The 26,754-nt window shown below is 49.2% G+C and overlaps 1 protein-coding gene and 1 long non-coding RNA gene across 5 annotated transcripts in view; both read left to right on the top strand.

Annotated features, from left to right (window-relative positions):
- LOC146403400 (uncharacterized) overlaps positions 1 to 26,754 on the top strand; it is a 1,275,680-nt gene that overhangs the window by 124,176 nt on the left and 1,124,750 nt on the right. The window lies entirely within an intron of this gene.
- Positions 4,437 to 25,568, top strand: GPRC5A (G protein-coupled receptor class C group 5 member A). Of its 4 annotated transcripts, none has more exons than XR_014803822.1 (5): positions 4,437 to 4,538; positions 20,354 to 21,282; positions 23,504 to 23,562; positions 24,602 to 24,954; positions 25,003 to 25,568. XR_014803822.1 is itself a non-coding variant. In XM_021092325.2 (5 exons), exons 2-5 carry the CDS (start codon positions 19,374 to 19,376, stop codon positions 24,692 to 24,694), a joined length of 1,116 nt encoding a protein of 371 aa, XP_020947984.2. In that variant the 5' UTR covers positions 4,437 to 4,538; positions 19,254 to 19,373; the 3' UTR covers positions 24,695 to 25,568. The 4 variants fall into 4 exon arrangements, 2 of the variants coding, with proteins under 2 accessions (XP_020947984.2, XP_020947985.2); XM_021092325.2 differs by adding an exon at positions 19,254 to 19,408 and having other exon boundaries at positions 24,602 to 25,568; XM_021092326.2 differs by having other exon boundaries at positions 24,602 to 25,568.

The following is a 26,754-nucleotide window of genomic DNA, read 5'->3' as shown; positions in this document are numbered from 1 at the left end:
TTGAAGCTATAGCTGCCGGCCTACGCCACAGCTCACGGTAACACTGGATCGTTAACCCACTGAGCAAGGCCAGGGATCGAACCCACATCCTCATGGATACTGGTTGGGTTCATTACTGCTGAGCCACAATGGGAACTCCTGAATGCATGCTTTTGTTTCATTGCATCCTTCTCTCCTCCAGACTGAGCTCCTTCAAGGCAGTTTTCTTGTGAATCCCTGGCAGATATGCACAAGATCATCCACAGCTGCTAAACTGCTTAAAAATGTGGAGTGGCTTCAGGGATAGAAACTGAGTGTCATCTTTCTCTTACTTGTATCACGTATCCTGCAATCCTTGGTGTGTCGCTGGCTCTTGATGCTTCCTGGATGGTTTAGCGATTGGATGGAGGAGCCATGGTTAGCAAAAAGCTGGCGGGAGCTGTGGTTCATGGACACCCGACGTTCCATGAGTGTAATGAACCCGAGGCGATAAAATCCCCCTGTGCGTTTCTCCTCCAACTCAGATGCTTCTTATTTATTATTATTAATAATATTATTATTGGCCGTGCTCAAGGCATGGGGAAGTTTCCAGGCCAGGAATCGAACCTGCGTCACAGCAGCAGTTAGAGCCACAGCAGTGGCGACCTTGGATCCTTAAGCTGCTGAGCCACCAGGGAACTCCCTCAGATGCTTCTTAAATGGGTCAGGGAGGGGGACAGGTGACATATTCCATCTTGCTTGTGAAGAAGTGCAGGCAAAGGAGGGAGACCCAGGGCTGAGGTTCTACAGCCCCAAAAGCCTCAGTGGCCTGGGTAAAGGGGTCAGCACCAGGAAGCTGGGAGAGCCGTCCGTGTTCCTGTTCAGTCCTGTAATCGAAGTGGAAGAGGGTGGTTCTGGCAGCCACGGCCCTCGGGGGATGGTGAGGGAGGGGTCAGCAGGGACCAGGCTCTGGGGCTCCCAGACTGAGGCAGACCCAAGCCTGTCCCCATGGAAAGTCACCCCTTCCAGCCTGGCAGCAGAATGAAGGTCCTCCCCCGCCTCTGGAACAAGCACCCTTATTGTGAGGCTCTCTCTTCTCACTTCCAGTCACATGAGCTTCCCTTCTATGTCCCTCAACAATGCCACCTGTCACTCGAAGCCAGGTAACACTCAGAGCAGGAGAGCTCATGCCTGGCTCTCCAGACTCCCTGTCTGCTCTTTCTTCCACTGATTTCCGAGGGCCTCAACCTTGTTCTCCAGACCAAGAGCAAATATATGATTTTACCTCCTGGGTACCCCCCTGTCTTCCTCAGAGGCATCTTAAAATTACTCAGCTATTGAGAGTTCCTGTTGTAGCTCAGTGGTAATGAATGAACCCAGCTGGTAACCATGAGGACTTGTGTTCGATCCCTGGCCTCACTCAGTGGTTTGAGGATCCGGCATTGCTGTGAGCTGTGGTGTAGGTTGCAGATGCAGCTTGGATCCTGAGTTGATGTGGCTGTGGCTGTGGCTGTGGTGTAGACCAGCAGCTGCAGCCCTGATTCAACCCCTCGCCTAGACTGAAACTTTCATATGCCACGAGTGCGGCCCTAAAAAACCAAAAAAAAAAAAAAAAGAAAAAAAACCAAAAAAATTACTCAGCTATCCCACCCTCCTCAGCCTCCCCCACCCCCACCTTCCAGAGCCCAGGCCCGCAGGGATTCTGGGGCTGGGGCTATGGAGGTGCAGATGCCCGGGGCTCAGAGTTGAAGCAGCACTCAGTCTAGGGCTGTGGAAGTGACTCCTTACATTTTGTGCCCTGAGTGCCTCACTCCAATCCTGACTTGGTGCTGGGCTGGTGTATTGTTTTCTTCCTGTTTTTTTTTTTTTTTTTTGGTCCCAGCATGCAGTGGCTTGATGGGGGATCTCAGTTCCCAGACCAGGGATTGAACCCCAGGCCACAGTGGTGACAACACTAACCACTAGACCACCTGGGAACTCCCCTGGGCTGGTGGATTGATAAAGGGATGGGAGGAGAACGGGAGGGTAAAAGGAGGGTAGAAGAGAGAGTGCTTAAAGGACAAGGTGGGAAATCTGAAGTCAACAGAAAAGTGGGGACCAGTGGGCACAGGTGACCAAGGGCAGTGCTTCGAGACAGGCATCCCCATAAAGCTCTCCCCTACATAGCCCTGGACCCACCAGACAGACGTCACTAGAGAACAAGGAGCAATAGGACAAATAAAACACACTCACCCTTTTCTCATTAGGTTTCCCTGCGTTTCTTGTCCTGGGGAGGGGTGGGGGGCGGGGCATGTGGAAAAAAGTCCCCAAGTCATAACCCTCTGCTTTACCTCCCTCCTCCGATTTAACTAACATCTTTTTCTTCTTGTCATGAACCTCACCCTAGCCTTGGTAATCCCGACTCCTAAATTGCTGGGGCCCGAAGAGCCCTTAGAGACAGCTGGGCCAGGACTTTTGAGCACTTGATCTGTGGCTGGTCCACACTGGCCAGTGCTATAAAACACACACTGGACTTTTGAGAACAAAATTGGAAACAAAAGAATGTAAAATAGCTCATTGATATTTTACAAAATATGGATTACATGTTGGAATGATAACGCCTGAGATCTTGGGTTAAATAAAATATATTATTACAATTAATTCCCCTGGAGTTCCCATTGGGGCTCAGCAAGTTAAGAATCCAACTAGTATCCACAAGGATTCAGGTTCTATTGCTGACTTTGCTCATTGGGTTAAGGATCCGGTGCTGCCCAGAGCTGTGGTGTAGGTTGCAAACTCGGCTTGGATCCTGTGTGGCTGTGGCTGTGGTACAGGCTGGCTGCTGCAGTTCTGATTCGACCCCTAGCCTGGGAACATCCATATGCCACAGGTACAGCATTCCTCCACCCCAAAATAAATAAATAAATAAAAGCAAAATAAAATTAATTCCCCCCCCCCTTTTTTTCTTCTAGCTGCTAGAAAGTTTCTATGTGTGGATGGCCTTCGTGGTTTTAATGACTTGTCCATGGGACAAGCCTGAAGAAGCTCAAATTCCTCCTTTAACAGATGAGACACACACACACACACACACACACACACACACGTGCCTAGGAGCCTGGGAGAGGAGCAAGTGGACTTAGACCCTTGAGCTGCAGGCCTCAAAGGAAGCTTTCCAAGACTCAAAACCTCAGCTGTGGTTCCTTGACAGGGAAATAAAAACCTAACAAAGGTGGAGGCATTGTCTTCCAAAAGTCACTTTAAAAAAGCCCTTTAGAGGGAGTTCCCACAGTGGCACAGCAGGTTAAGGATCTGGCATTGTCCATTTGGCAGTGGTGGACACCTTAACCCAGGGCAGGGGTTAAGGTTCTGGCATTGCCTCAGCTGTGATGTAGGTTGCAGCTGCAGCTTGGATTCAGTCCCAGGGCTGGGAACTTCCATATGCTGCTGAGAAAAAAGAAAAAAGGAAAAAAAAAAAAAAAAAAAAAAAGCCCATTGGACTCTGGAAACCTGGGGTTAGAGAAGTGAGGAGAAAGCTGGGAAGCCTAGGTCTTCCTTGTTTATTTATATGCATAGTACTCCAGGTTAGGTGACCAGGTGCGATAACTAACCTGCACCTTGAAAGTGCAAGGCGGTGGGGTAGAACCTTGCCTGAAGCAGACAGCCAGGAGGCAGCCACTCAGGCATTGTTTGACAAGTCAATAAAGACAGGTTTCAGTGGGATTGGCTTGATCGCTTAAGAGGGGTGGGCAGGGGAGGGAGCCCCAGATACCAAAGGCAAATTCCTTTATTTCATAATTTTATCTGGCATCCGCATTCTCCTCTCCCTGCATCCTCAAGGCTTTAAAAGAAGTAGTTAGGAAAGTGGAGAGATAACGATCTTTCCAGGTCTCCCGCCCGGGGCAGTGCCCGTCTCGGGACAGCTCTCACCAGTAGTCTGACCAGACTCTGGATCCGGGAGGACATTTTCCTTGGCCTCTACCTGCCGTGGCCAGGGAGCCCCCAGACAGTAGCCAGCTCCCCCTTTCCCGGGCCTGGCTTCCCATGGGACGCAGGAATCTCACCGGCGCTGCGGGCTGTCTAGCCCTTGCCCTTGGCAGACAGGAGTGCCCGGCGAGAGGGCGGGTGTGGCTCCCTCGAGGTGGTGACGGCTTGCAGCACGGATACAGAGCGGTCCCCTCTGACCCCTTTCCTCCGCGCCCTGAGACATCCGGGGCAGCTGATGCGCGGGGCGGGACGGGGTGGGTCCCCTGGGGTCCCTCCTCCCATCACCCCCACCACCTATTTCAAGGGTGACTATGCCGCTGACGTCAGGCGGCTTTTGGCTCATTCCCTGGCACGGGGACTTTTATTTTCATAACAGCATGCAGTGCCGCGGCACTGGAATGGGCGTGTCCTCTCCCCCTGACCCTCTCCCGCCCCTTGTCCCTCTGCTCACCCCCTTGCTCCCTCCTCCCTCCGAGGACAGCTGCCTTTATAACTGCTGGGCGCCGGGAGGGCGTAATCGCCGCCCGCGGACTCCCCAGCAGCTAGGGGCTCCGGTGCTGCCTCTACGCGCGGGAAGCAGCAGCGCCAAGTTCACCCTCCGTAGCCCAGGCGCCCGGGTAAGTGAGGCGCGCGAAGATCGGAGCGCGCCAGACTTCGGGACTGAAATCCTCCGGGAGAACGGGGATGGGAGGGGGGATACCAGAGGGGAGAAATCCCGGTAGCGGACTACGGCTGGCTCGGAGAAAAAAAACCATCCCAGGAAAGAAACTCCTCGAATTTAACTCAACTCAGATCCCACCGTCACTACCGGAAACCGCCCCCCGCGCCCCCGCCCCGCCACCCCGGCTAAGATAGAGAGGCGGAGAGCAGAAAGTTAACCAGGATAAATAGTTTCTGTTCAGACATTGAACAAACTCAGGAGGTGGAATCCTGGCCAGGCAGGGGAGTAGTTTTGGGGTCAGATCAGGGGAAGAGAAAAGAAGATCTTAGAGAAATGGCAGGGACGGGGGGGGGGGGGGGGGGAGGCGCAGGAAGAGGGAGGGGGTGACCAGGTTCTGAAAAGTGCCCATTTATTTTGTCTTTCCACGACAAGCATGCCCTTCTGAATTTGGGAAGGTAGATTCTAGAAGCCTCCCCTTCTCTTGATGTGAGTGGGGGCCATCAGCTCATAGCATTCCCCCCACTTTGCTGTCCTCTGAGTTGCTCTGGACCCTCGGGGCTGAAGGTCGTTTGAATGTCCAGTAACAGCCCACCTTCAGGCAACAAGTAGACCCGGCTCAGGAATGGCCCTCAACTGTCCAAAGGGTCCCTTAAACCTCCACCTGGGGGTGGGAGGGAGGAGGAGGAGGAGGAGACCAAGTCGGGATCAAGGAATTTGAAGGACTTTTCATTCCTGACTTCTTTCCAGGCTGATTTTTGCCAGAGGGTTTGTAGACGCCACACCTGTTGAAGGGTTGGGTTGAATCTGCCGGGGCTGTGGGCTCATTCCTGAAGGGGAGCACTTGAGCCACTTCAGATACAAAGGGCTTGGGCCAGGGGTGGAGTGAGAATAGGGGTCAGCGCTCCACCCTCCAGTCTGGGTGCTGGCTACCACCAGGAGAGGGAAGGAATGTTGGGGAGGAAGGGTCAGCAGGGGTGTCACCCGGGAGACAGGGCTCCTGGGGGTGTGGGGAGGTGGGAAGCGCTCTCAGCCTTGAGTCAGGAAGCCTGTTTCCATCCCAGCTCTGCAGGCCATGTAGCTGTGAGGAGGCTGGGCCTGGGCCTTGAGTTTCTCCTAAAGGGTCTTGGAAAGGCCACAAGCTCCCTCCCAGGGCTGCAATTCTAGCCCCTCTCTATCTGTGAATGTCTCTTTGGGGATCCTCTTTGGTCTGCGTCTTTGTATTCCACTTCTCAGTGGGAACTGAAGATAACAGGGTGTGAAGAAGAGTTTGGGCTGATTTTATGCTTCTCATCCTGGGGGTTGGTCTTCAGGTCCACTGCTATTTAAAAATCCACATGGGAGTTCCCATCCGTGGCTCAGTGGTTAACGAATCCTTCTAGTAACCATGAGGTTGCAGGTTCAATCCCTGGCCTCCCTCAGTGGGTTAAGGATCCAGCGTTGCCGTGAGCTGTGGTGTAGGTTGCAGACACGGCTTGGATCCTGCGTTGCTGTGGCTGTGGCATAGGCTGATGGCTGCAGCTCTGATTAGACTCCTAGCCTGGGAACCTCCATATGCTGCAGGTGCGGCCCTAAAAAGACAAAAGACCAAAAAAAAGAAAAAAAAAAGAAAAAAGAAAAAAGAAAAAAGAAAAAAATCCACAGATTGAGCTGAGGAAATGCAGGAAATGACGTGTTGGTGTAATAGGGCCCTGGAAAACAATGAATTGAATAATATTTTTGCTTGAGGAGTCTCGAATTTTCTGAGCAGTTTGGTGTGTTTGTTTCTACTTATATTCTTAGTTTTATTGCCTTGTGGTCAGAATATATAGTCTGTATGTTTCTTATTTTAGACCTTTTATTTGTGGTCTAAAATATTCTGTTTTTATAAATGTTCCATGACTGCTTCAATAGAAGAAATCATTTAGGGAGGGTTGGTAAACTAGATTCATGGCCAAACACATGCCACAGCCTATTTTTATAAATAAAGTTTTATGGGAACTCAGCCATGCTCATTGCCGCTGTATTATCTATGGATGCTGGCAGCTACAAATGGCCTTCAAAGCCTAAATTAGTGACTATCTGACCCTTTACTGAAAATGTATGCTGATCACAGATGTGGAGGGTCTGAATCACATGATTAATTATAGAGATCTTATAAAATATGAAGATAGGGCATATTTTGACTAGCATATCCATAGAACATTTATAAAATCTTACCATATTACTATTTATTTCTTCTATTTCATCTGCTAAAGACTGATAAAATCTCTTGAAACTATAGTATTTCTTTTGATTTCTCCTTGTATTTTTGGTAGCTACTGTTTTATGTATTTTGGTGTTATATTATTCAGTGCGTAAAAGTTCATGATGGGGAGATCCTGCTATGGCTCAGTGGTAACGAATCCAACTAGTATCCATGAGGATGTGGGTTTGATCCCTGGCCCTGCTCAGGATTAGGGATCTGGTGTTGCCGTGAGCTGTGTGTGGTGTAGCTTGCAGACATGCCTGGGATCTTGCATTGCTGGGGCTGTAGCGTAGGCTGGCAGCTGCAGCTCCAGTTCAACCCCTAGCCTGGAAGCTTCCTTTAAAAAAAAAAGCTCATGATGGTTGTATCTTCAGGGAATTCCCAGGGTATTCTGTTTTTTTTTTTTTTTTTTGGTCTTTTTAGGACCGCACTCGCGGCATATGGAGGTTCCCAGGCCAGGGGTCGAATCAGAGCTGTTGCCGCCTGGCCTACACCACAGCCACAGTCACAGCCAGATCCAAGCCACATCTGTGACCTCCAGCACAGCTCGAGGCAACACCGGATTTTTAACCCACTGATTGAGGCCAGGGATCGAACCCGAAACCTCATGATTCCTGGTCGGATTTGTTTCTGCTGCACCAAGACAGGAACTCCCCAGAGTATTCTTAATTATTATAAAAAAGCTTTTAGGAGTTCCCGTCGTGGCGCAGTGGTTAACGAATCCGACTAGGAACCATGAGGTTGCGGGTTCGGTCCCTGCCCTTGCTCAGTGGGTTAACGATCCGGCGTTGCCGTGAGCTGTGGTGTAGGTTGCAGACGCGGCTCGGATCCCGCGTTGCTGTGGCTCTGGTGTAGGCCGGTGGCTACAGCTCCGATTCAACCCCTAGCCTGGGAACCTCCATATGCCGCGGGAGCGGCCCAAGAAATAGCAACAACAACAACAACAACAAAAAAGACAAAAAGACCAAAAAAAAAAAAATAAATAAAAAAAAAAAAATAAAAAAGCTTTTAGGTCAATAGAATAGCTTTTTTGCCTTGAGTAAACTTTGTGTGATATTAATAAATCAACTCATACTTCATTTTCTTACCTTGAGCAAGCTATTATTTCACTTTGTACCTGATACATAACACTTGCAAGATAAACACCATCTGTTATTGTTGCTTTTTTTCATTTATTTTCATTTTTTCTGTTTTGACTTTTCTGAATCCTGTTGTTTTATGTGAAGTTCTTACTAGTATATTTAATTTAGTCTTTTCAAAATAAAAAGAATACCATTTACATTTATTGTAATAACAATTGCTTGCTATTGTCACCTAATTTTTGGCCATTTGGTCTGCTCATCTTCTCCCACATTAGAAAATCTATATTGTACTTTTAGATACACTGAGTGTATGGTAGTACCATTCTCAGAGTTTAGATAAATAGGCTAGTAAAGAGATGATAAGTTTAGCTTGGAAACATGAATATATTACCTTTATATGCTAAAATAAAATGCTTAAAAGAAATTGTCTTTGAGATGGTATACCAGCAAAGGACTTCATTTTATCCACCTATTTTCTGAAAATTTTCTTAAAATTCTAGGCCTAAGAGATTTAGAAATTTCACTCAAAATATTAAGTTAAAAAAGGGGATTTCTAGTATTTTATATTCCAGTGATTTCTCTAAAGTTCACACGCTTTGTTTAGAATAGAGGAAGATGATTGTGTTCCTTGGTGGCCTAGTGGTTAAAGATTCTGCGTTGTCTTTGCTGTGGCTTAGGTCACTGCTATGGCTTGGATTCGATCCTTGGCCCGGGAACTTCTGCATGTCAAGGGCACGGCCAAATGTATATATATGTATATATGTGGGGAGAAAGAGTGAGGAAGATGATAATACTCCTGAAAGTGGAACTACCTGAAAGTGAGGAAATTGGGATGAATACTTTCATACTTATTTAGATCTGCCAGTGGTGGAATGATGATTTATTTCCTCCCAGTTACTGCATAGAAACTCAACTCAGCGATGTTATTCAGGTGTTATTCATAAGCGGTTGCCACAATGCATCACTTTTATGTCATCAGAATGTGGACGGCTTACCCAAAAGAGGCGATCTTGCAGATTTCCCTGTGGACACTTTCCACTTAAAACTAATCCTTCACCTAGGGCAGAGAAATTTCTGTGGGACTCCACCCTCCCTTCCCCCTCCCCCCCGTCTTAGAACTCAGCTCAAATAAAATAGGAGAATTAGCATCAGCACACATTCATCTCCCAAATCCTTCCTCTCCATTACTCACACTTGCTCATAAATAACTTGCTTTTAGTTACACAGACTGGTCAGTCTTAGTCTAAAATATTTGCTCAGAGTTCCCATTATGGCTCAGTGGGTAACGAACCCGACTAGGATCCATGAGAACACAGATTCGATCCTCGGCCTCGCTCAGTGGGTTAAGGATCTGGCGTTGCTGTGGCTGTGGTGTAGGTCGCAGATGTGGCTCAGATCCAGTGTTGCTGTGGCTGTGGTGTAGGCCGGCAGCTGTAGCTCCGATTAGATCCGTAGCCTGGGAACTTCTATATGCCGCAGGTGCGGCCCTAAAAAGGCAAAATAATAAATAAATAAATAAATAAAATATTTGCTCAACAACTATTGTGCAGGAGTTTCTGCTGTGGTGCAATGGGTTAAAGATCAGGTGTTGTTCTTGTGGCAGTGCTGGTTCGATCCCTGGCCCGGTGCAGCAGGTTAAGGATCTGGCGTTGCCGCAGCTGTGACATAGGTTGCAGCTGTGGCTCAGATTTGATCCTTGGCCAGGTAACTAACCTATGCTGTGGATGTGGCCCCTCAGTCCCCCAAAATGTTGGTGAATACAGGTACATTTATTTATTAACCTCCCCTCCACGCCCCCCCCAAAAAACCCCAACCACTGGGAAGAGCGCATAGGGAAGGGGATACCAACAAAGAGATTTTCTCTGTTTCCTTAAGAAGCTTGTCATCTGATAGGCTAGTTAGCACTGATATTAATGTATAATGTATGACATTTGAATGGAGAAACTTGAGTGTTGAGAAATCCTTAATTGTAAAAACTATGAAGAGATCTACAATTTTAGAATGAGTTGGGACTAATAATTAAAAAACCCTCAAGACAGAGGTAAGTTTGGGGCCAAATTTCTAAGAATACAGTAAATGGATTGTGACCAGGAGGAGAAGTGTTCCTTTTTGGCAAGGAGAATAACACATGTGTTGAGATAAAAGAGCAACTTTGTCAGAAATGGTCTTGGATGAGCCCCACTTCCCTTCCAGATAGAAAATACTCCCGGGGAGTTCCCTGGTGGCTCAGTGGGTTAAGGATCTGGTGTGGTCACTGACGTGAACTTGCGTTTGATCCCCAACCCTGGAACTTCCGAATGCTGTGGGAGAGGCCAAAATAAAGGGGGGTGTGTGGAATTCCCTTCGTGGCTCAGCGGTACATGAACCTGTCTAGGCTCCATGAGGATGCGGGTTCGATCCCTGACCTCGCTCAGTGGGTTAAGGATTCGGCATTGCTGTCAGCTGTAGTATAAGTCACAGACACTGCTTGGATCCCTTGTTGCTGTGGCTGTGGTGTAGTAGGCCGGTAGCTGTAGCTCTGATTCCACCCCTAGCCTGGGAACTTTCATATGCCATGGATATGGCCCTAAAAAGAATAGAAAAAAAAAAAAAAAAGGAGCCCAGTGATCTTGGGCAATTTATTTCATGTCTCTGTGCCCCCATTACCTCCACTGTGAAAAGGAGGTATAATAACAGAGCTGGTGTGAGGATTGAATGGTGTGGCCCAGAGTAAACCCCAAGAGACTTAGAATTTATCATTCCTGGATTCCTCCATGAACATGCCCCATATTCATCTGAGATTCAGCAAAGCTAAACTGAGCATCTCTCCCCACAAGCCTGTGTTTCTAAGCTCCATTTCGTCCTACCTTCCTAAGAATCTCCCATCTTTCAGATCTCATCCCCCTGGTCTCCACTCTAAATTCTATTCTTTTTTTCCCCATTAGGTAGAGTAGGTCATTGTTTTCCATGGCCCTCAGCATTCCCTGCACATTCTGTAACTCTTATTTGTTTGTTCTGTGACTCTGTTGGTTCTTGCAGGGGCAGTGGCCACGTTGCATGCCTTGTACACTTAGCACAGTACCAGACACAAAGTAGGCACTTAAACGTTTGTGGATTGACTGGAAGATTGGCCACATGCAGGATTGTTTGCTTTGGAGACTTCTGGGACATGGTTTAAATAGAGAGGCTTGAACAGATTTGTGGTTGCCAGGGGGGAGAGGTGGGTTGGGGGTTTAGGATTAACAGATGCAAACTATTATATATAGGTTGGATAAACAGGTCCTACTATATAGCACAGGGAACGATATTCAATATCCTATAAGAAAACATAATGGAAAAGAATATGAAAAGGATATATAGATATAGTATAACTGAATGATTTTGTTATATACCAGAAACCAACACAACATTATAAATCAATTATACTGCAATTAAAAATATTTAAATAAATAGAGACAGGCTGGAGTCAGGGAGAAAAATGTTCAAAGAGCATAATGGTGATTTAGAGATGGCATGCAAGATCAAATTCTAATTAAGATTGCTCATAAAGGGATATTCTTCCTCATAATGTTACACTGGACATGTAACTTTGTCTCTTCAGGATCAGTCTTTTTGGAGTTCCCTTGTGGCTTAGCAGGTTAAGTATCTGGCATTGCCACTGCAGCAGCTGGGGTCACAGCTGGGCACGGATTTGGTCCCTGGCCTGGAAACTTCCACAAGCTATGGGTGTGGTCAAAAAAAAAAAAAAGATTCAGGGAGTTCCTGTTGTGGTAGAGCAGAAACAAATCTGGCTGTTATCTATGAAGATGCATGTTCGATCCCTGGCCCTGCTCAGTGGGTTAAGGATCCAGCATTGCTGTGAACTATGGTGTAGGTTGCAAACTTGGCTTGGATCTGGCGTTGCTGTGGCTGTGGTGTAGGGTGGCAACTGTAACTCAGATTCAGTCCCTAGCCTGGGAACTTCCATACGCCTTGAGGGCAGCCCTAAAAAGCAAAAAAAAAAAAAGAAAAAAGAAAAAAGAAAGAGTCAGTCTTCTCACCTACAAAATTGGTTGGAGGAATATTAAATGAGATAATAGATATAAAAGCATATAAATGAGTAAACACACATAAAAACTTATAGATTCTTAGCATCGAGCCTGGCTCGAAAGAAGACTCAGTATGTGACAGTAGTTGTCATTAGTTTTATTCATACTTACATTGTGACTGTTGTTATTGCTACTGATTGAATATGGCAGTGCCAGGCTGGAGAGATTTAAATGCTAGAAAATTGCCAATTTGCTTGGCTGGGATGGTTCAAAGTTTCAACTTTCAGAATCACTGGAGTTATTTGATATCATCTCCCTGGCATTAGTTCAAAGAGGTCACTGCCCCCCTCTTTTAAGATGACAGGAGATAGATCTCCTAAGGAGGAATGTTAAGATCAGCTCTGGGCGAGGTTCAGGCCGAGGTAAATGACACTCAGATAATCTGGGGAGGCCTTCATGCAGCCAGCGGGGCAACCTTCTAGGCCTGGGCATAAGTAATTCCAGACCCTTCCCCAGCTCTCTGGGAAAGGAGAAGCTGGGAGACCCTTCAAAGGCTGGCATTTGACCTTGCATCCCTGTCCATGCTGTGTGTCAAGGCCACTCTCAGGTCAGTCCTGTAGGTGAGGGATCCCTTCACGATGTTGTGTCCCTCCCCTGGGCCTGTGTTCAGACCCTTCGACTTCGCCTCCAGCCCTGGTCTGGGGTTTTATTAGGAGTTTGCTGCACATGTGCTTTAAAAGAGGTGGGGCAAGGAATTCCTCTTATAGCTGAGTGGGTTAAGACCCCGACTGGTATCCAGGAGAACGTGGGTTTGAACGCTGGCCTTGCTTAGTGGGTTAAGGATCTGGTGTTGCTGTGAGCTGGGGTGTAGCCCTCAGCTGCAGCGCTGATTTGACCCCTAGATTGGGAACTTCCATGTGCTGCAGGTGTGGTCCTAAAAAAAAAAAATAAATGAATAAATAAAAGCACAATTCTTTTTTTGGTCTTTTTTTTTTTTTTTTTTGCCTTTTTCTAGGGCCGCACCTGCAGCATATGGAGGTTCCCAGGCTAGGGGTTGAATCGGAGCTGTAGCCACCCGCCTACACCAGAGCCACAGCAACACGGGATCCGAGCCGCGTCTGCGACCTACACCACAGCTCACGGCAACGCCAGATCCTTAACCCACTGAGCAAGGGCAGGGACCGAACCCTCAACCTCATGGTTCCTAGTCGGATTTGTTAACCACTGAGCCACAATGGGAACTCCAAAGCACAATTAAAAAAAAAAAAATAAGAAAATTAAAGGAGATGGGGCAAGAAGGAGGATGAGGAGGAGGGAGAATAAGATTTGGAAACTGTCTTCATGGAGCTTCCCAGAGGGATGGACAATGGAGCACCGTTTCAGAGCATCTGGGTCAACACCAGACCCCCTGTTTACAGAGAGGATGAGGTTCCAGGAGCTGGTGTCCATGCACAGAGGCAGCCGGAACCCCTCTTTCCTAAAAGGGTGGAGTCAGAGGTCCGGAGTTGAGCTCAGTGACCCCCTCCCTCCCTCCCTGCCTTCCTCCCTCTCCTCCTCCCCACCTCCGCCCCCCACCAGTCCCCTTTCTGGTTCTTCTTTTTCCTTTCCCGCTCCCTTCCTTTCCTCCCTCTTTTGGCTTTTGTTTTTTTAACCTTTCGGTCATGTCCTGACTCATTTGAAAAGGGCTTAAGGCAGCGCCAAGGGATTTCATGGTCTCGGTTGTGGGTGTCAGTGAATTACTGGATGGGGGCAGTTGGTCAGCAGTTGCAAGAAGTAAAGGGATCTCACCCTTATGACTCAGAGTCCTTCCTTATGCCCCCGGCAGGAGCGACACAGTAAAACCTCACCATCACCCTCCAGAGCACAGGGCTTAGTCACCAGGGGACTGGGTGGGAGCCAATGACTGGATTTCAGCAAATCCCTCTCTGCCTCCTGGGAACACCTCAGGATCCAAGCTACCAGGAGATCCTGGAGTCACTCAGACAGGAGCCCAGCTGTGGTCAGAGGTCCTATCTCAGACCCCTGAAGAGGCTGGGAGCAAGGGGGTTAGAACTGAAGATGCAGATTGAGGGCTTGTGAGAAAACCAGGTACCAGCCGCCCCACTGCCGTCGCAGGAACAGCTCCTGCTCCCCCACCGGACTTCACGTCTACCCACGTGTTCCGTCGGGCATCCTGGTTAGGTGTCTTAGACTAAGACTTGGGAGAGACTTTTTAATTTTAATTTTTTTTTTTTTTTTGCTTTTTAGGGCTGCACCCATGGCATATGGAGGTGCCCAGGCTAGGGGTCCAATCGGAGCTACAGTTGCCAGCCTACATTACAGCCACAGCAACTCAGGATCCCAGCTGTGTCTGCAACCTTCACCACAGCTCAAGGCAACGCCGGACCCCAGCCCACTGAGCGAGGCCAGGGATCGAACCTGCATCCTCATGGATACTAATCAGGTTCCTTTCCGCTGTGCCACAACAGGAACTCCCAGGGAGACTTTTACTAGCTCATTCTCCGCCTCCACAGAGCCTTTGAATCTAGAAGGAGATACAGATTCACCAACAGACACTACAGGGTTTTGTAATAAACACCACTGCAGGAAATACAGAGGCTCAGGGAATTTGTGAGCTGCATCTCACCAGACTAGGGCCTCCAGGAAAGCATCCCTGGAGAGGGGACCTTTAAGAGGATGGATAATAGGGCCCATCAGGGAGAATGTCCCCTGACAATGTTTGAAGAGAGATGGTGGATAATAAGAAGCAGGTATATTGGGACAAGGAGAAGAGTGTGGTGTGGTTTGAGGCTGGAGAAGCTGGTGAGGCTGGTGAGGCAGCAGGCACTGGAGGTGCAGAGGTTATGACTCTTCCCCTGGATATGGATAGAGAGGCTCTGAGAGGGCAAGCCTGGAGACAGAGAGCTCGGCCTTCAGAGTGGTCCAGGCAGAGACGATGGTGGGCTGACTTAGGGCTGGGAGAGGTGGTCGTACCCAGGAGATACTGAAGATGCAGGATTGATAGGACCTGGATGATGGACTAGGGGTTTCCTAGGCCACTTCCTGATCCAGTGGTAGACTTTTTTTTTTTTTTTTTGTCTTTTTGTCTTTTTGCCATTTTTCTTGGGCCGCTCCCGTGGCATATGAAGGTTCCCAGGCTAGGGGTCTAATTGGAGCTGTAGCCGCTGGCCTACACCAGAGCCACAGCAACGCGGGATCCGAGCCGCATCTGCAACCTACACCACAGCTCACGGCAACACCGGATCATTAACCCACTGAGCCAGGGCAGGGACCGAACCTGCAACCTCATGGTTCCTAGTCGGATTTGTTAACCACTGCGCCACGACGGGAACTCCCCTGATCCAGTGGTAGATCTTAAGTTGGCTTTTAGCGCCACTGCCTTGGGTCTACGAATGGGGAGACCTCTGGGATGCCCTCATACCTCGCTTTCTCATCTCCCCCACAGGCCCTTCTGTCCTGCCCTGTCTACGGCCAAAGAGCACACACAGCCAGTCTGTAGATAGAGTCATTTTTTTTTTTCTGGGTGGGAATTTGAGGGTCTGCATAACTCTGAACAGTTGGAGCAACTTGCCAAGGGCAGGCTGCATGTCTCAGGAAGTTAACCCATGCTCACAGCCTAAAGCAACAGCCGAACACTAGTGCAGTCACCCCATTTCTAACTGGCAGGTCCTCCCCGGCTTTGAAGATCTTACCAGACCAAGGGGTGTACCCCTTGTGTTAAATGACACCTCTTGTGTCACCTTAAGACCTGTGATGCTGGAGTTAGAATTCAGGTTCGAATGCTGGTCTTTCCTCTTACTAGCTGGGTGACTCTGGGGAGTCAGCCACTTGCTGTAACTGTAGAACAGGAATAATAACAACACGAGCTATTTCATAGGGTGGTTGCGAGGATGAGACAAGTGAACTGTGTACCACCACGCCTGATCCATGGTGAGAACGAGTTAGGAGACCTGCCCTCCCCTTCCAGAGCAAGTCCAAGAGTAAATGGTTTCTTTCTGTCCCTGTGTGGTCTTTGTTTTTTTTTTTTTTTTTTTTTCGTCTTTTTGCCATTTCTTGGGCCGCTCCTGCGGCATATGGAGGTTCCCAGGCTAGGGGTTGAATCAGAGCTGTAGCCACCGGCCTACACCACAGCCACAGCAACTTGGGATCTGAGCTGCGTCTGTGACCTACACCACAGCTCACGGCAATGCCAGATCCTTAACCCACTGAGCGAGGCCAGGGATCGAACCCACAACCTCATGGTTCCTAGTCGGATTCGTTAACCACTGACAAAGCCACGATGGGAACTCCCCTGTGTGGTCTTTGTAGGAGCAAGTCCTTTCTTGGTGGACCCTGGGTCTCTCTGCCCTTGACTCTGGTTACGAACGATAGTCCACATGACAGTTTTCTCCCGCTCCAGCCCTAGTTTCTTCTCCCAGGCTGTTGCTCTAGCTCCTGGCGGTTTCTGTTCCCGAATGCTGATTGCTTCACTTTTCCACCTCAAACCCTGCTTTCTAGAAGACCTCCGCTTCTCAGAACCCTGTCCTTCTTTCCTAGCCACCTTCCCTGCGGCTCACCTGGGCCCTTCCCTGCATGACCTGGCGCCTTCTCACTGCAGACTTGCTTGGTAATGAGTTTGGTGCGTTTTATTTCCCTCTGACAAAGTTGGAAGTGCTTGGGACATTTCAGACCTGTTGTGCAATCCCTGTCATGCTGGGGAAGGGGTGGAGGAGGGCTGAGAGGTGAATTAGGAAGGATAATTTCAAACAATGAGTCACTCAGATAAAAAAATATTTACTAAGAAGTGTTTTTAAAAAAAGCATTTATGAGAGAATTGAGAAATATGACCCCTCACTGGATACATGAGGTTAAAAAATCATTATTAATTTTTAAAGTGGGACTAAGTTAAAAGAAGAGTTTTATCTTTTTTAGAGAAACATACCGAAGTATTTATGTATAGAATGATACAATGTCTGGGATTGCTTAAAAATGATCTAGCAAGTGGGGCGGGGATGTAAATGAAGCAAAATTGGCCATAGACCAGTTGTTTTTTGTTTAAATTTTTTTGGCCATGCCTACAGCATGTGGAAGTTCCTGGGCCAGAGATCGAACCCATGCCACAACAGTGACCCCAGTCCCTGCAGTGACAATGCTGGATCCTTAAGCCACTGTGTCAACAGGGAACTCCCTAGAGAGGTTTTTTTTTTTTTTTTTAAGGGCCATAACCACAGCATACGGAAGTTTCCAGGCCAGGGGTCAAATCAGAGCTGCAGCTGCCGAGCTACACCACAGCCACAGCAACGCAGGGTCTGAGCTGCGTTGTGACCTACACTGAAGCTCATGGCAATGCTGGATCCTTAACCCACTGAGCGAGGCCAGGGATCGAACCTACATCCTCATGGATACTAGTTGGGTTCGTTACTGCTGAGTCACAATGGGAACTCCAAGAGAGGTAATTTTTGAAACCAAGTGATGAAGACACAAGCCTCTATTATACTATTCTTTTTATTTTTGAGTATGCCTGAATTTTCCTATGATAAAAACTTAAACATTTTAAAAAACATGTTTTAAAGGTACTTCAGGGCCTATTTCTCCATTTCCCTTGCATGACTGGAGGTGAAATTGGGGGAAATGGGTTGGCTGTCCTTTCCATACCCACTGTCCATTGCTCGTTTTGTTACTTAAAAAACTGGAGGAGGGTGTTGAGTCAAAAGACACGACCAAACCAAAAATCAGGAGAAAGAAGGATTTATTATTTGCAGCAAGTAAGGAGAACACCAGGGATCTTTCCCAAAGCAGTGTCTCCTCAAACAGCAAAACTGGGGTAGTTTTAAGCTAGGGGTACATGCATATTCATGGAGGGGCTTGGGAGGTGGTGGTTAATCAATGCGAGCTTCAGTTGATTGAAGTCACAAGGGTAAGAAAAGGTCCACATCAGAGTTCCCTGGTGGCTCAGTGGGTTAAGGACCTGTTTCACTGCTGTGGCTCGGGGCACTGCTCTGGCGCAGGTTTGATCCCTAGCCCAGGAACTTTTGCATGCCTGGCAAAAAAATAAAATAAAATAAAATAAAATAAAATTCCAAGATGGAAATAAAGTTTATTTAAAAAAAAATAGAAAAAGTCAACATCATCTCCCCTTAGGTTCCAGTTGATCTGGTGGTTACTTAAAGATGACTACTTTACTAGCGCTTTATTAGCACTTCAGGCTAATCTTTAGGTAGAACTAGGAGTCTTTACAACTTATTAGTTGTAATACCATATTGCTGAGACCTGTTCATGAGCAAGCACTGTAGTCAGGCTTAGATCACAAAGTGCCTTCAGGAGTTCCCACTGTGGTGTGGTGGTTTAATTATCTGGCTTGTCTCTGTGGAGGTGCCTGTTCCATCCCCAGCCCAGTGGGGTGGGTTAAGGATCCAGCATTGCTGCAGCTGTGGCATAGATCACAGCTCTGGTTCAGATTCGATCCCTGGCCCAGGAATTTCCATATGCCACAGTTGTGGCAGAAAAAGAAGAAGAAGAAGAAAAAAAAAAGACTTCAGCCAAAAATGGCTTCTCTTATGTCAAGAGAGCCATGCTTGGTTTCCTTTCTCCAGGAATCCCCTACCTTATCTGTTTAGTGTCAGATGCTGGTCTGTAGGCACCAGGAGACCCAGAGACACAAGCCCTTCCTGCACAGAAGTGAGGGGCCTAGGGGTCCAAGTGTGTGTGTGTGGGGGGGGGTGGGGGGAGTCTCTGCCTTACTGTCCCTCTTAGGCAGCGCCAGAACCATCCTTTGGTAGAAAACCTCATCCATCTCTCAAGATGGAAAGTCATCAGGTTCAAAGTCCTTTATAATGATCAGGTCATTGTAACAACAACTACTTATCAACAAACAGCACTGCCCTGAGGGGTGGGGAAGAGCCAGGCAGGGAGGGTGAGAGAAATACCTTTCCAGCAGGACACCGCCCTTATGATTAATCTGAGAGGGAGTGAGGCAGGGAGGTGGGGAGGGAAGAGAATGCAGGAGCCTGGGCCCTTCCCTCCGCCGCTGCCCTTGAATTACACGGGGCTCTTCCTCTTCTGCATCTTCGGCGCCCCCCTTCCTTGTTCTGTGGCATCCAGGGTGAGGCTCTGGTATCAGACTCTGGGTCCCTGGATTTCAGAGGTTGCCCATACTTGAAGCTCGTTTGCTGTTCTTCTCCCTCCTCCATCCCGTTCTGCACTGCCCTGTGGAAATGGAACCTTACCCGTTCTTTGCTCTAAGCTCTGCCTGTGGTAGGGAAGATGGGGGTGTCATTTCCTTGGGGTGGAGTGCAGGTGACAGACCCCTGGACAGGGAAAGCCATGGGAAGGCTGTGGCCGTGGTGGCAGATTTGGCCCGTCTCTCTCTTCCACTACAGCATGGAACGTGTCTGATGGCGCTTCCCCTTTACTCTTGAGCATCTCAACGAGCGATTAACTCAGTGCTCAGCTGAAAGAATGGCTGTGTGATACAAAGGAAAGCTTGAGAGGCACATCTCATGACAAAGGAAGATAGATTTAAGCTATCAATTATGTAAGTTATTTTATGCGAACACAGCACCCATAATATTCTAACATTCTACATAATATTCATGTGTGTATGTGTTACATTGCATGGACATATATGTAATTTTTTCCTCATTGCTCTGTGAGTAAAAATGCAGGACCATGACTATCTCAACAAACTAGAGTGATGATTTTGCATCTTTAAGGGAAGCAGGTGTTTGGATTCTCTCTACGTGGAAGAGGACAGCCCTGGAGGGTCAGCCAGTCATGACTCATTACTGTGCTCTGCCTTGTGGTCTGATCTTGGCGAGACACAGTGGAAGGGGCAGGAGGGGGTGTGTTCTTTTTGTCTTGGGTTGATCACAGCACCCCACTATGCTGTGAAGGGCCAGAGAAATCATGTTTGTAAGCATCTATGGGTATGTGGTGAAGAAATCCTGAGCTATTTCTTCCGCTATAAGGAAAGACCCTCTGGACATTTTGTACTTTTTCCTGCTTCTCAATCCCAGCTCTTCTTCTTGCTGCTTTCTTTCTGCACATTTTCTCCCAATTTGGCACTAGAAGAGGCCAAGAGCTTTCACTGGTGCTTTTCGATAGAGGGGGTCTTGAGCTTTCCCTTCATCTTCTTCCCCCCCTTTTTTTTTTTTTTTTGGCCCACACTTGCAGCATGTGGAAGTTCCTGGTCCAGGAATCGAACCCAGGCCAGAGCAGCAGTGACACTGAGCCACTGCAGTGACAATGCCAGGTCCTTAACCCACTGCTCCACATGGGAACTCCAGCTTCCCTTCTTCCAACTCTGCCCCTTGCTCTTGCAGCTTGCCCGTGCCTCCTCTCCTCCCCCAAAAAAGTAAGTTTGTAAGTTCAGGGGCAAAACCCTGGCTAAGTATGCGGAATTGTTTCTGAATCCTTTTTGGTCCCTTGTGCCCAGCTTTGCTGGGAGAGTCACCCTCATCCCCACTTTGCTTTCCTGCAGGACCAGAATGGCCACGGCAGCTCCCAGCGGTTGCCGCTCGAACCTGGACCCCCGGTACTACAGACTATGTGATCAGAAAGCAGTTTGGGGCATCATCTTAGAAGCATTGGCCGCCTTGGGGGCTGTGAGCTCGGTGACCTTCATGGTCGCCCTCCTGGTCCTCATCTGCAAGGTGCAGGACTCCAACAGGCGCAAAGTGCTCCCCATCCAGTTCCTCTTCCTCCTGGGCGTGCTGGGGGTCTTCGGCCTCACCTTCGCCTTCATCATCCAACTTGACGGCAGCACGGGGCCCACACGCTTCTTCCTCTTCGGCATCCTCTTCGCCCTCTGCTTCTCCTGCCTCCTGGTTCACGCCTTCAACCTGACCAGGCTGGTCCATGGGAGGCGGGGGCTTTCCTTGCTGGTGATGCTGGGCCTGGCCGTGTCCTTCAGCCTGGTGCAGGATGTCATCGCCATCGAGTACATCGTCCTCACCATGAACAGGACCAACGTCAACATCTTCTCTGAGCTGCCTCCGCCTCGGCGCAACGAGGACTTTGTCATGCTGCTCATCTATGTCCTCTTCCTGATGGTGCTGACCTTCCTTACGGCCTCTTTCGTTTTCCGCGGACCCTTCACTGGCTGGAAGAGACACGGGGCCCACATCTACTTCACCACGCTCCTCTCCCTCGCCGTCTGGGTGGTGTGGATCGCCCTGCTCTTTGTTCCTACCCCTGGGCCCCAGTGGGATGACACCATCCTCAGCGCAGCCTTGGTGGCCAATGGCTGGGTTTTCCTGTTGGCTTACGTGGTACCCGAGTTTCAATTGCTCACCAAGCAACGGAACACCATGGATTACCCTCTGGAAGATGCTTTCTGTAAACCTCAACTCATGAAGCAGAGCTATGGTGTGGAGAACCGAGCTTACACTCAAGAGGGAATCACTCAAGGTACAAAGCCTGGCTGGGTGGAGAATTCCTTATGGAAAATGGGGCCAAATCCTCGGATATTACAGCTGTAAGGAACACGCAAGATGATAGGTGTCATTCTCCTAATTGAAAAGATAAGGTCCTTGAGGCTCAGATCTTGCTTAAAATCATCCAACTAGTTAGAGATGAAGCTTGCCTCTGGCGTCTTTATCTAGTACTGTCTACACAATGCTATGTAGATTTCTCTGAATCAAACACGGTGGAGGGAGTTCCTGTTGTGGCTCAGCAGTTAGTGAACCGGACTAGCATCCGTGAGGACACAGGTTCTATCCCTGGCCTTGTTCAGTGGGTTAATGATCCGACATTGCCATGAGCTGTGGTGTAAGTCACAGACTCGGCTCAGATCCTGAGTTGCTGTGGCTGTGGTGTGGGCCAGCGGCTACAGTTCTGATTCGACTCCTAGCCTGGGAACCTCCATATGCCATGGGTGCAGCCCTAAAAAGACAAAAGACAAGGAAAAAAAAAAAAAACAAACAAACCATGATGGAGCGAGCAAAGGACTGGAAAAAGCAATGATTAGAGAAATTCCTACAGACAGGTGGATGAGCTCGTGTTCCTTATCAAAGACAACTAGGCAATCCTTCCAGAAATGTGGACCCTTTGTAGCCTGGGGGGCGTAAAGCCCAGCCAGGCAATGACTCCAGAACACAGAGCCGGGAGAAAGCTCTTTTATCATAAACCAACAGGGCTTTCCATAAAGTTCCCGAGGGTTTCCATGTAGCCTGAAGAGCTATAGCCTATTGCCTGTCTCTGGCTCCTGGGAGAGAATTTTGCTCTTGCCTGGAGTCATGAGCAGCCAGGCTACACTGACAGCAAAACACAAAACAAAAAACAAAAGCAAAACACTGCCTTTGCTCATTCGCCTCTATGTATTGGTCTCTTGCGTTTCTATCAGTCTCTGGGCCTTATCAGGGAGGGGAGTGGGTTTGGGACAGGACTGAGAGACCTCCAAGGCCAGGTTCATAGCTCCAGCCAGCACATTTCTCTGCTCTCAAAGCCTGCGGTGCACAGCTTGCTGCTGTTTCTCTCTGCTGCCCTGGTCCCTTCCCTATGCACTTGGAAGACTGAAGGGAAGGGGAGGGGGTGTTTTATCACCCACCGGCTCCTGTCCATTCCGTCCCCTCCCCTCTGGACCCCGTGTTATCGTTTCCTAACTAATCTTCCTTCTTTAACCCTTCTTTCCATTTTCTGGCCGCTGTCAGCTTCCTCTCCCTAACATACTTCTCTGGCCACCACCCCTTTCTGCCCACACACCTCACTGGCTCCCCCACTATCCACTGCATTGACCGAATCCTTGGGGAGCCTTTTCACAGCCTGAACCTCACCACCGCTGAAGCTGTGCTCTCCGTTCAAATGAACCGAGTCCCCGCACTTTCCTGCCTGTGTGTGACTTGTCCTTCCCTAACCTCGCCCTTTTCCAGGTGTGCTCAGTCTTAGCTCCGCCCGCAGAGCTCAAGACCTTGGCAATGCTCTTATCAGGGTCTGTCTCATCGCGTAGCTATTTGTGTGATGGTCGCATATTCCACACTCTTCAGCAGCAGCCTCAGGGCAGCAATCCTTCTGGTCAATCCTCCTGTTCTTCATATCTTACCCACAGAGGGTGTTTAGGTATTTATCGAGTAAATTGCACAGGTAACTGGTGGGAAATGGATGGAGTGCTTTCAAGATATACTCATGATGAGCGGATGTTTACTCGTCTGTTCTGGAGTTTCAATCTCTCCGATTGTCCCCCAGTACATAGAAGATAATTGCTCATACATTCTGTCCCTTCGCAAGGAAAATTATAACACGTGTCTCCCCTTGTCAGGCAGGTAGAGAAGTGGTAAATCCTCAGAGAGAGCCACTCTAGGTACATCTTTGGCCAGATCTTTGAAAAGACTGGTTTCAAATGTGCTTTGGAAGTGGTCCTGGGATGAGAGGCGTCTGGAGAGGTTTTGGAAGGCATTTCCCTAGCAGTTATACAAGGCTAGTTATTCATTTATTCAGCCAGTTTGGGGCTGACTCTGTGCCTGGTCCTGGGCTTGAGGACAACCTCCTTCCTTGAGAAACTGACCATCCACCAGGGAGACAGACTGAAATGAATTGTGTGTCACGCTTTGAAAAATGTCTCAGCTGGGTGAGCACAGGTGGGGGCACGGGGTAGGGACTGTGGCATTAACTTGCTCATCTCTGGCTGTTTCAGGTACCGAGGAGACAGGCGATACGGTCTATGCGCCGTACACCACCCACTTCCAGCTGCAGGTAAATGAGCTTTCTCCTTTCTCATCAGTGGCATGAGCACCCCAGGAGCGTGTGTCCTATGGGAACAGATGATGGTGCCATTTTGATGGCCCCTGGGTGCCACTGGGGAAGGATGACTGGGAGTTCCCACTGTGGCACGGTGTGTTAAGGATCCGGCTTGTCTCTGCGGAAGTGCTGGTTTGATCTCTAGCCCGGCACAGTGGGTGAAGGATCTGGTGTTACTGCAGCTGTGGCATAGTCATAGTTCTGGCTTGGATTCAATCCCTGGCCCAGGAACTTCCATATGCACAGGTGCAGCCAGGAAAAAAAGAAAAAAAAAAAAAAAAAAAAAAGAAAGAAAGAAAGAAAGGGAATTCCTACTGTGGCACAGCAAAAACAAATCCAACTAGTATGCAAGAGGATTTGGGTTCTAGCCCTTGCCTCCCTCGCTCAGTGGGTCTGGGATCCAGCGTTGCCACGAGCTGTGGGTGTAGGTCACAGACATGGCTTGGATCCCGAGTCGCTATGGCTGTGGTATAGGCCAGTAGCTGTAGCTCTGATTCGAGCTCTATCCTGGGAACTTCTGTATGCCTGGGATGCAGCCATAAAAAAGGGAAAAAAGGAGTTCCCGTCGTGGCACAGTGGTTAACGAATCCGACTAGGAACCATGAAGTTGCGGGTTCGGTCCCTGCCCTTGCTCAGTGGGTTAACGATCCAGTGTTGCCGTGAGCTGTGGTGTAGGTTGCAGACGCGGCTCGGATCCCGCGTTGCTGTGGCTCTGGCGTAGGCTGGTGGCTACAGCTCTGATTCAACTCCTAGCCTGGGAACCTCCATATGCCGTGGGAGCGGCCCAAGAAATAGCAAAAAAGACCAAAAAAAAAAAAAAAGGATGACACGTCTATTTGTAATCTGCCTCACGGGATTAGGACAGGAGATAGGCCTGCAGGGCAGGGAAGGGTTTAGAGCAAGGGGAGGAAATTTTGACTCCTGCTGGGTTGGGGTGCCCCGGAAGTGGCTGGGAAGTGGCACGGGTTTAACACCGTGAGCGTTTCCTTTCCAGAATCGGAACTCCCCCAAGGACTTCTCCATTCCTCGGGCCCAGACTCGGGTCAGCCCCTACAGTGACTACGGAGGAAGAAAAGACGTCAGTTAACCGGTCCCAGAAGGTGGGATGAACCCAGCAAGTCAGCAGAGCCAGCGGGGAGGTCACGGGATGCAGGCCTGGTCCTGAGCCTTCCAGGGAAGCTGTACAGAGCATCACAGGAAGACCTTCCCTCCCCGCAGCCGCGGTTGCGGTCGCGGTTCTTCTGTCCCGAGGTTGGAGAAGGCTGGCGGGACTGCAGTTCTTGGCCGCTCTGTGGTTGTTCCCTTTGTCCCCAGCCTTAGGCTGCTTCTCTGGAGCGGGCGTCTCAGGCGATGCAGGATGACCCTGACCGTCCCTGCCCTTTTACGCGCGACTAGGGCTCAGGTCATCTGACTATACGCTGGCTCGTTCAGCCTCAGACGCCACCTCTTCCACCTCTGAGCTAGTTCTGTGACAATGGCTTAGCTCTGAGCAGAGCTGCAAATCTGAGCAAAACCCGCAAAGGCCCGTCTCTCAGGCCACCCCACCCACACCCACGTCTCCCTGGTGCCTCCCTTTGTGCCTGGATGGGAGGGGCTGAAAGTCACCCTAAGCTCGCTCCCCACTGTGGTGCTGCCTGACCAGGGTCCCAGCACCGATTCACACCCAGACTCGCCATCAGTCCCCAGACTAACCTCTCCCTGCGCCTCACCAGGGGTTCTCCTTGGACCCCACCAGCAGACCAGCCTGATTTCTCTTTGCCAGGAGAACGTGTGCACTGTTTTGCTCTAAGTCTCTGTGCCAATCCTCCTCCCATCCCCTTGCTCCTCAGCCTCTGTAAATAGTCATCCCTACGGGTCTGGACGTGGGTATTGTCCACACACGGGGGGAGTATTCCTTGTAAAATAAGTTATTCACTGCTCTTCACTGGAGATGCAATAAAGGTGCGGTGGCAACTCTTTGACTGTGGCTGCAGCAGGATGACTGGTGGGCACTAGACACGGGGACAGTCGGCAGCCCCTCGTCTTCACGTGGGAGCGGCAGTTGGAGGTTCCCTTCCACTGGGTGTGGATTGACCTTGCCCCATGCGTCTTTCCTCCTCCTCACGGCTACCACAGGAGTGTCCACCCCCGTGTTTTTGGGTGGGGAAGCCAAAACCCTGGACCCGAGGTTTTGCTCCAGAAGAACAGGAGTGGCAACCTCGGGATGGAGCTGGGCAGCCCAGATCAGACGGGGTGGAGCCCTCAAAGCCAGTGTCACGTTTCACCCGAGGTTGGATTGTCGCGGGGGATAAAGCCAGATCCCTAATTTGACAGAACTGGTTCATATTATTTCTTGGAAAAGACAGGGTAGCTAACAATGATCATTTACTTAATCCCAGGTACGGCTCTGTGGGGCAGGGCAATAGAAAATTGCATTTGGGCGAAGAAGGAAAAGAAATAAATCCCTATGTACAGAAACCAAATGATATTCATAAGGTTATAGCTGAGTTAGGGAGTCACCTCCTCAGGGCCTGCTGCTCTGCCTCTCATCACAAAGAAAGCCTGGTGTGGGGAGGTTGGAGCGGCATTAATGACCTGCTGAATTAGGGACACTTGCATTCCACAGAGATTTAGGTGACTGTCACTCGCATTGCTTTGCACTAACATCAGTCTAGTTTTGTATTGATAAGGGAAATTACAAATGATGATTTGGATTCTTCTAGACTATGCAAGCTTTCCAAAGAGGCCATAACGCAGTGAGGTTTTGAGTTTTTTTTTTTTTTGCTTTTTGGGGCTGCACCTATAGCATATGAAAGTTCCCAGACTAGTGGTGGAGTCAGAGCTGCAGCTGCCAGCCAAGGCCACAGCCACAGCAACGCCGGATCTGAGCGGCATCTGTAAGATACACCACAGCTTGGGGCAATGCTGGATCCTTAACCCACTGCACGAGTCCAGGGATTGCACCCGAATCCTCACGGAGACTGTGTCAGGTTCTTAACCCAATGAGCCACAAGAGGAATTCCCTAGTGAGGTTTGTTGTGAGGAGAAAACAATATAATTTCATGTGTGTTATCTCACAGTGTAGGTACACAAGAAATACGTATTTCCTCCCCTCTTTTCTTTCCTTCTCTGTCTCCACCCATCAACTAAGTGAAGGGAGCTGAGCAA

Source organism: Sus scrofa, chromosome 5 (assembly GCF_054392235.1).
Source record: "Sus scrofa isolate SSC_HxYL_T2T_F1_AM1 chromosome 5, Sscrofa_HxYL_maternal_Yorkshire_Landrace_v2.0, whole genome shotgun sequence".
In the NCBI taxonomy this organism is placed as follows: Eukaryota; Metazoa; Chordata; class Mammalia; order Artiodactyla; family Suidae; genus Sus; species Sus scrofa.
The sequence above is the reverse complement of the archived record's forward strand: the minus strand, read 5'-3'. Positions and strand labels throughout refer to the sequence as shown.

Coding starts and splice junctions, on each gene's coding strand:
- GPRC5A (XM_021092325.2), top strand. CDS start 19,374: ATGACAAAGGAAGATAGATTTAAGCTATCAATTAT. Junction 21,283..23,503: donor TCAAGAGGGAATCACTCAAG/GTACAAAGCCTG, acceptor TGGCTGTTTCAG/GTACCGAGGAGACAGGCGAT. Junction 23,563..24,601: donor CCACCCACTTCCAGCTGCAG/GTAAATGAGCTT, acceptor TTTCCTTTCCAG/AATCGGAACTCCCCCAAGGA.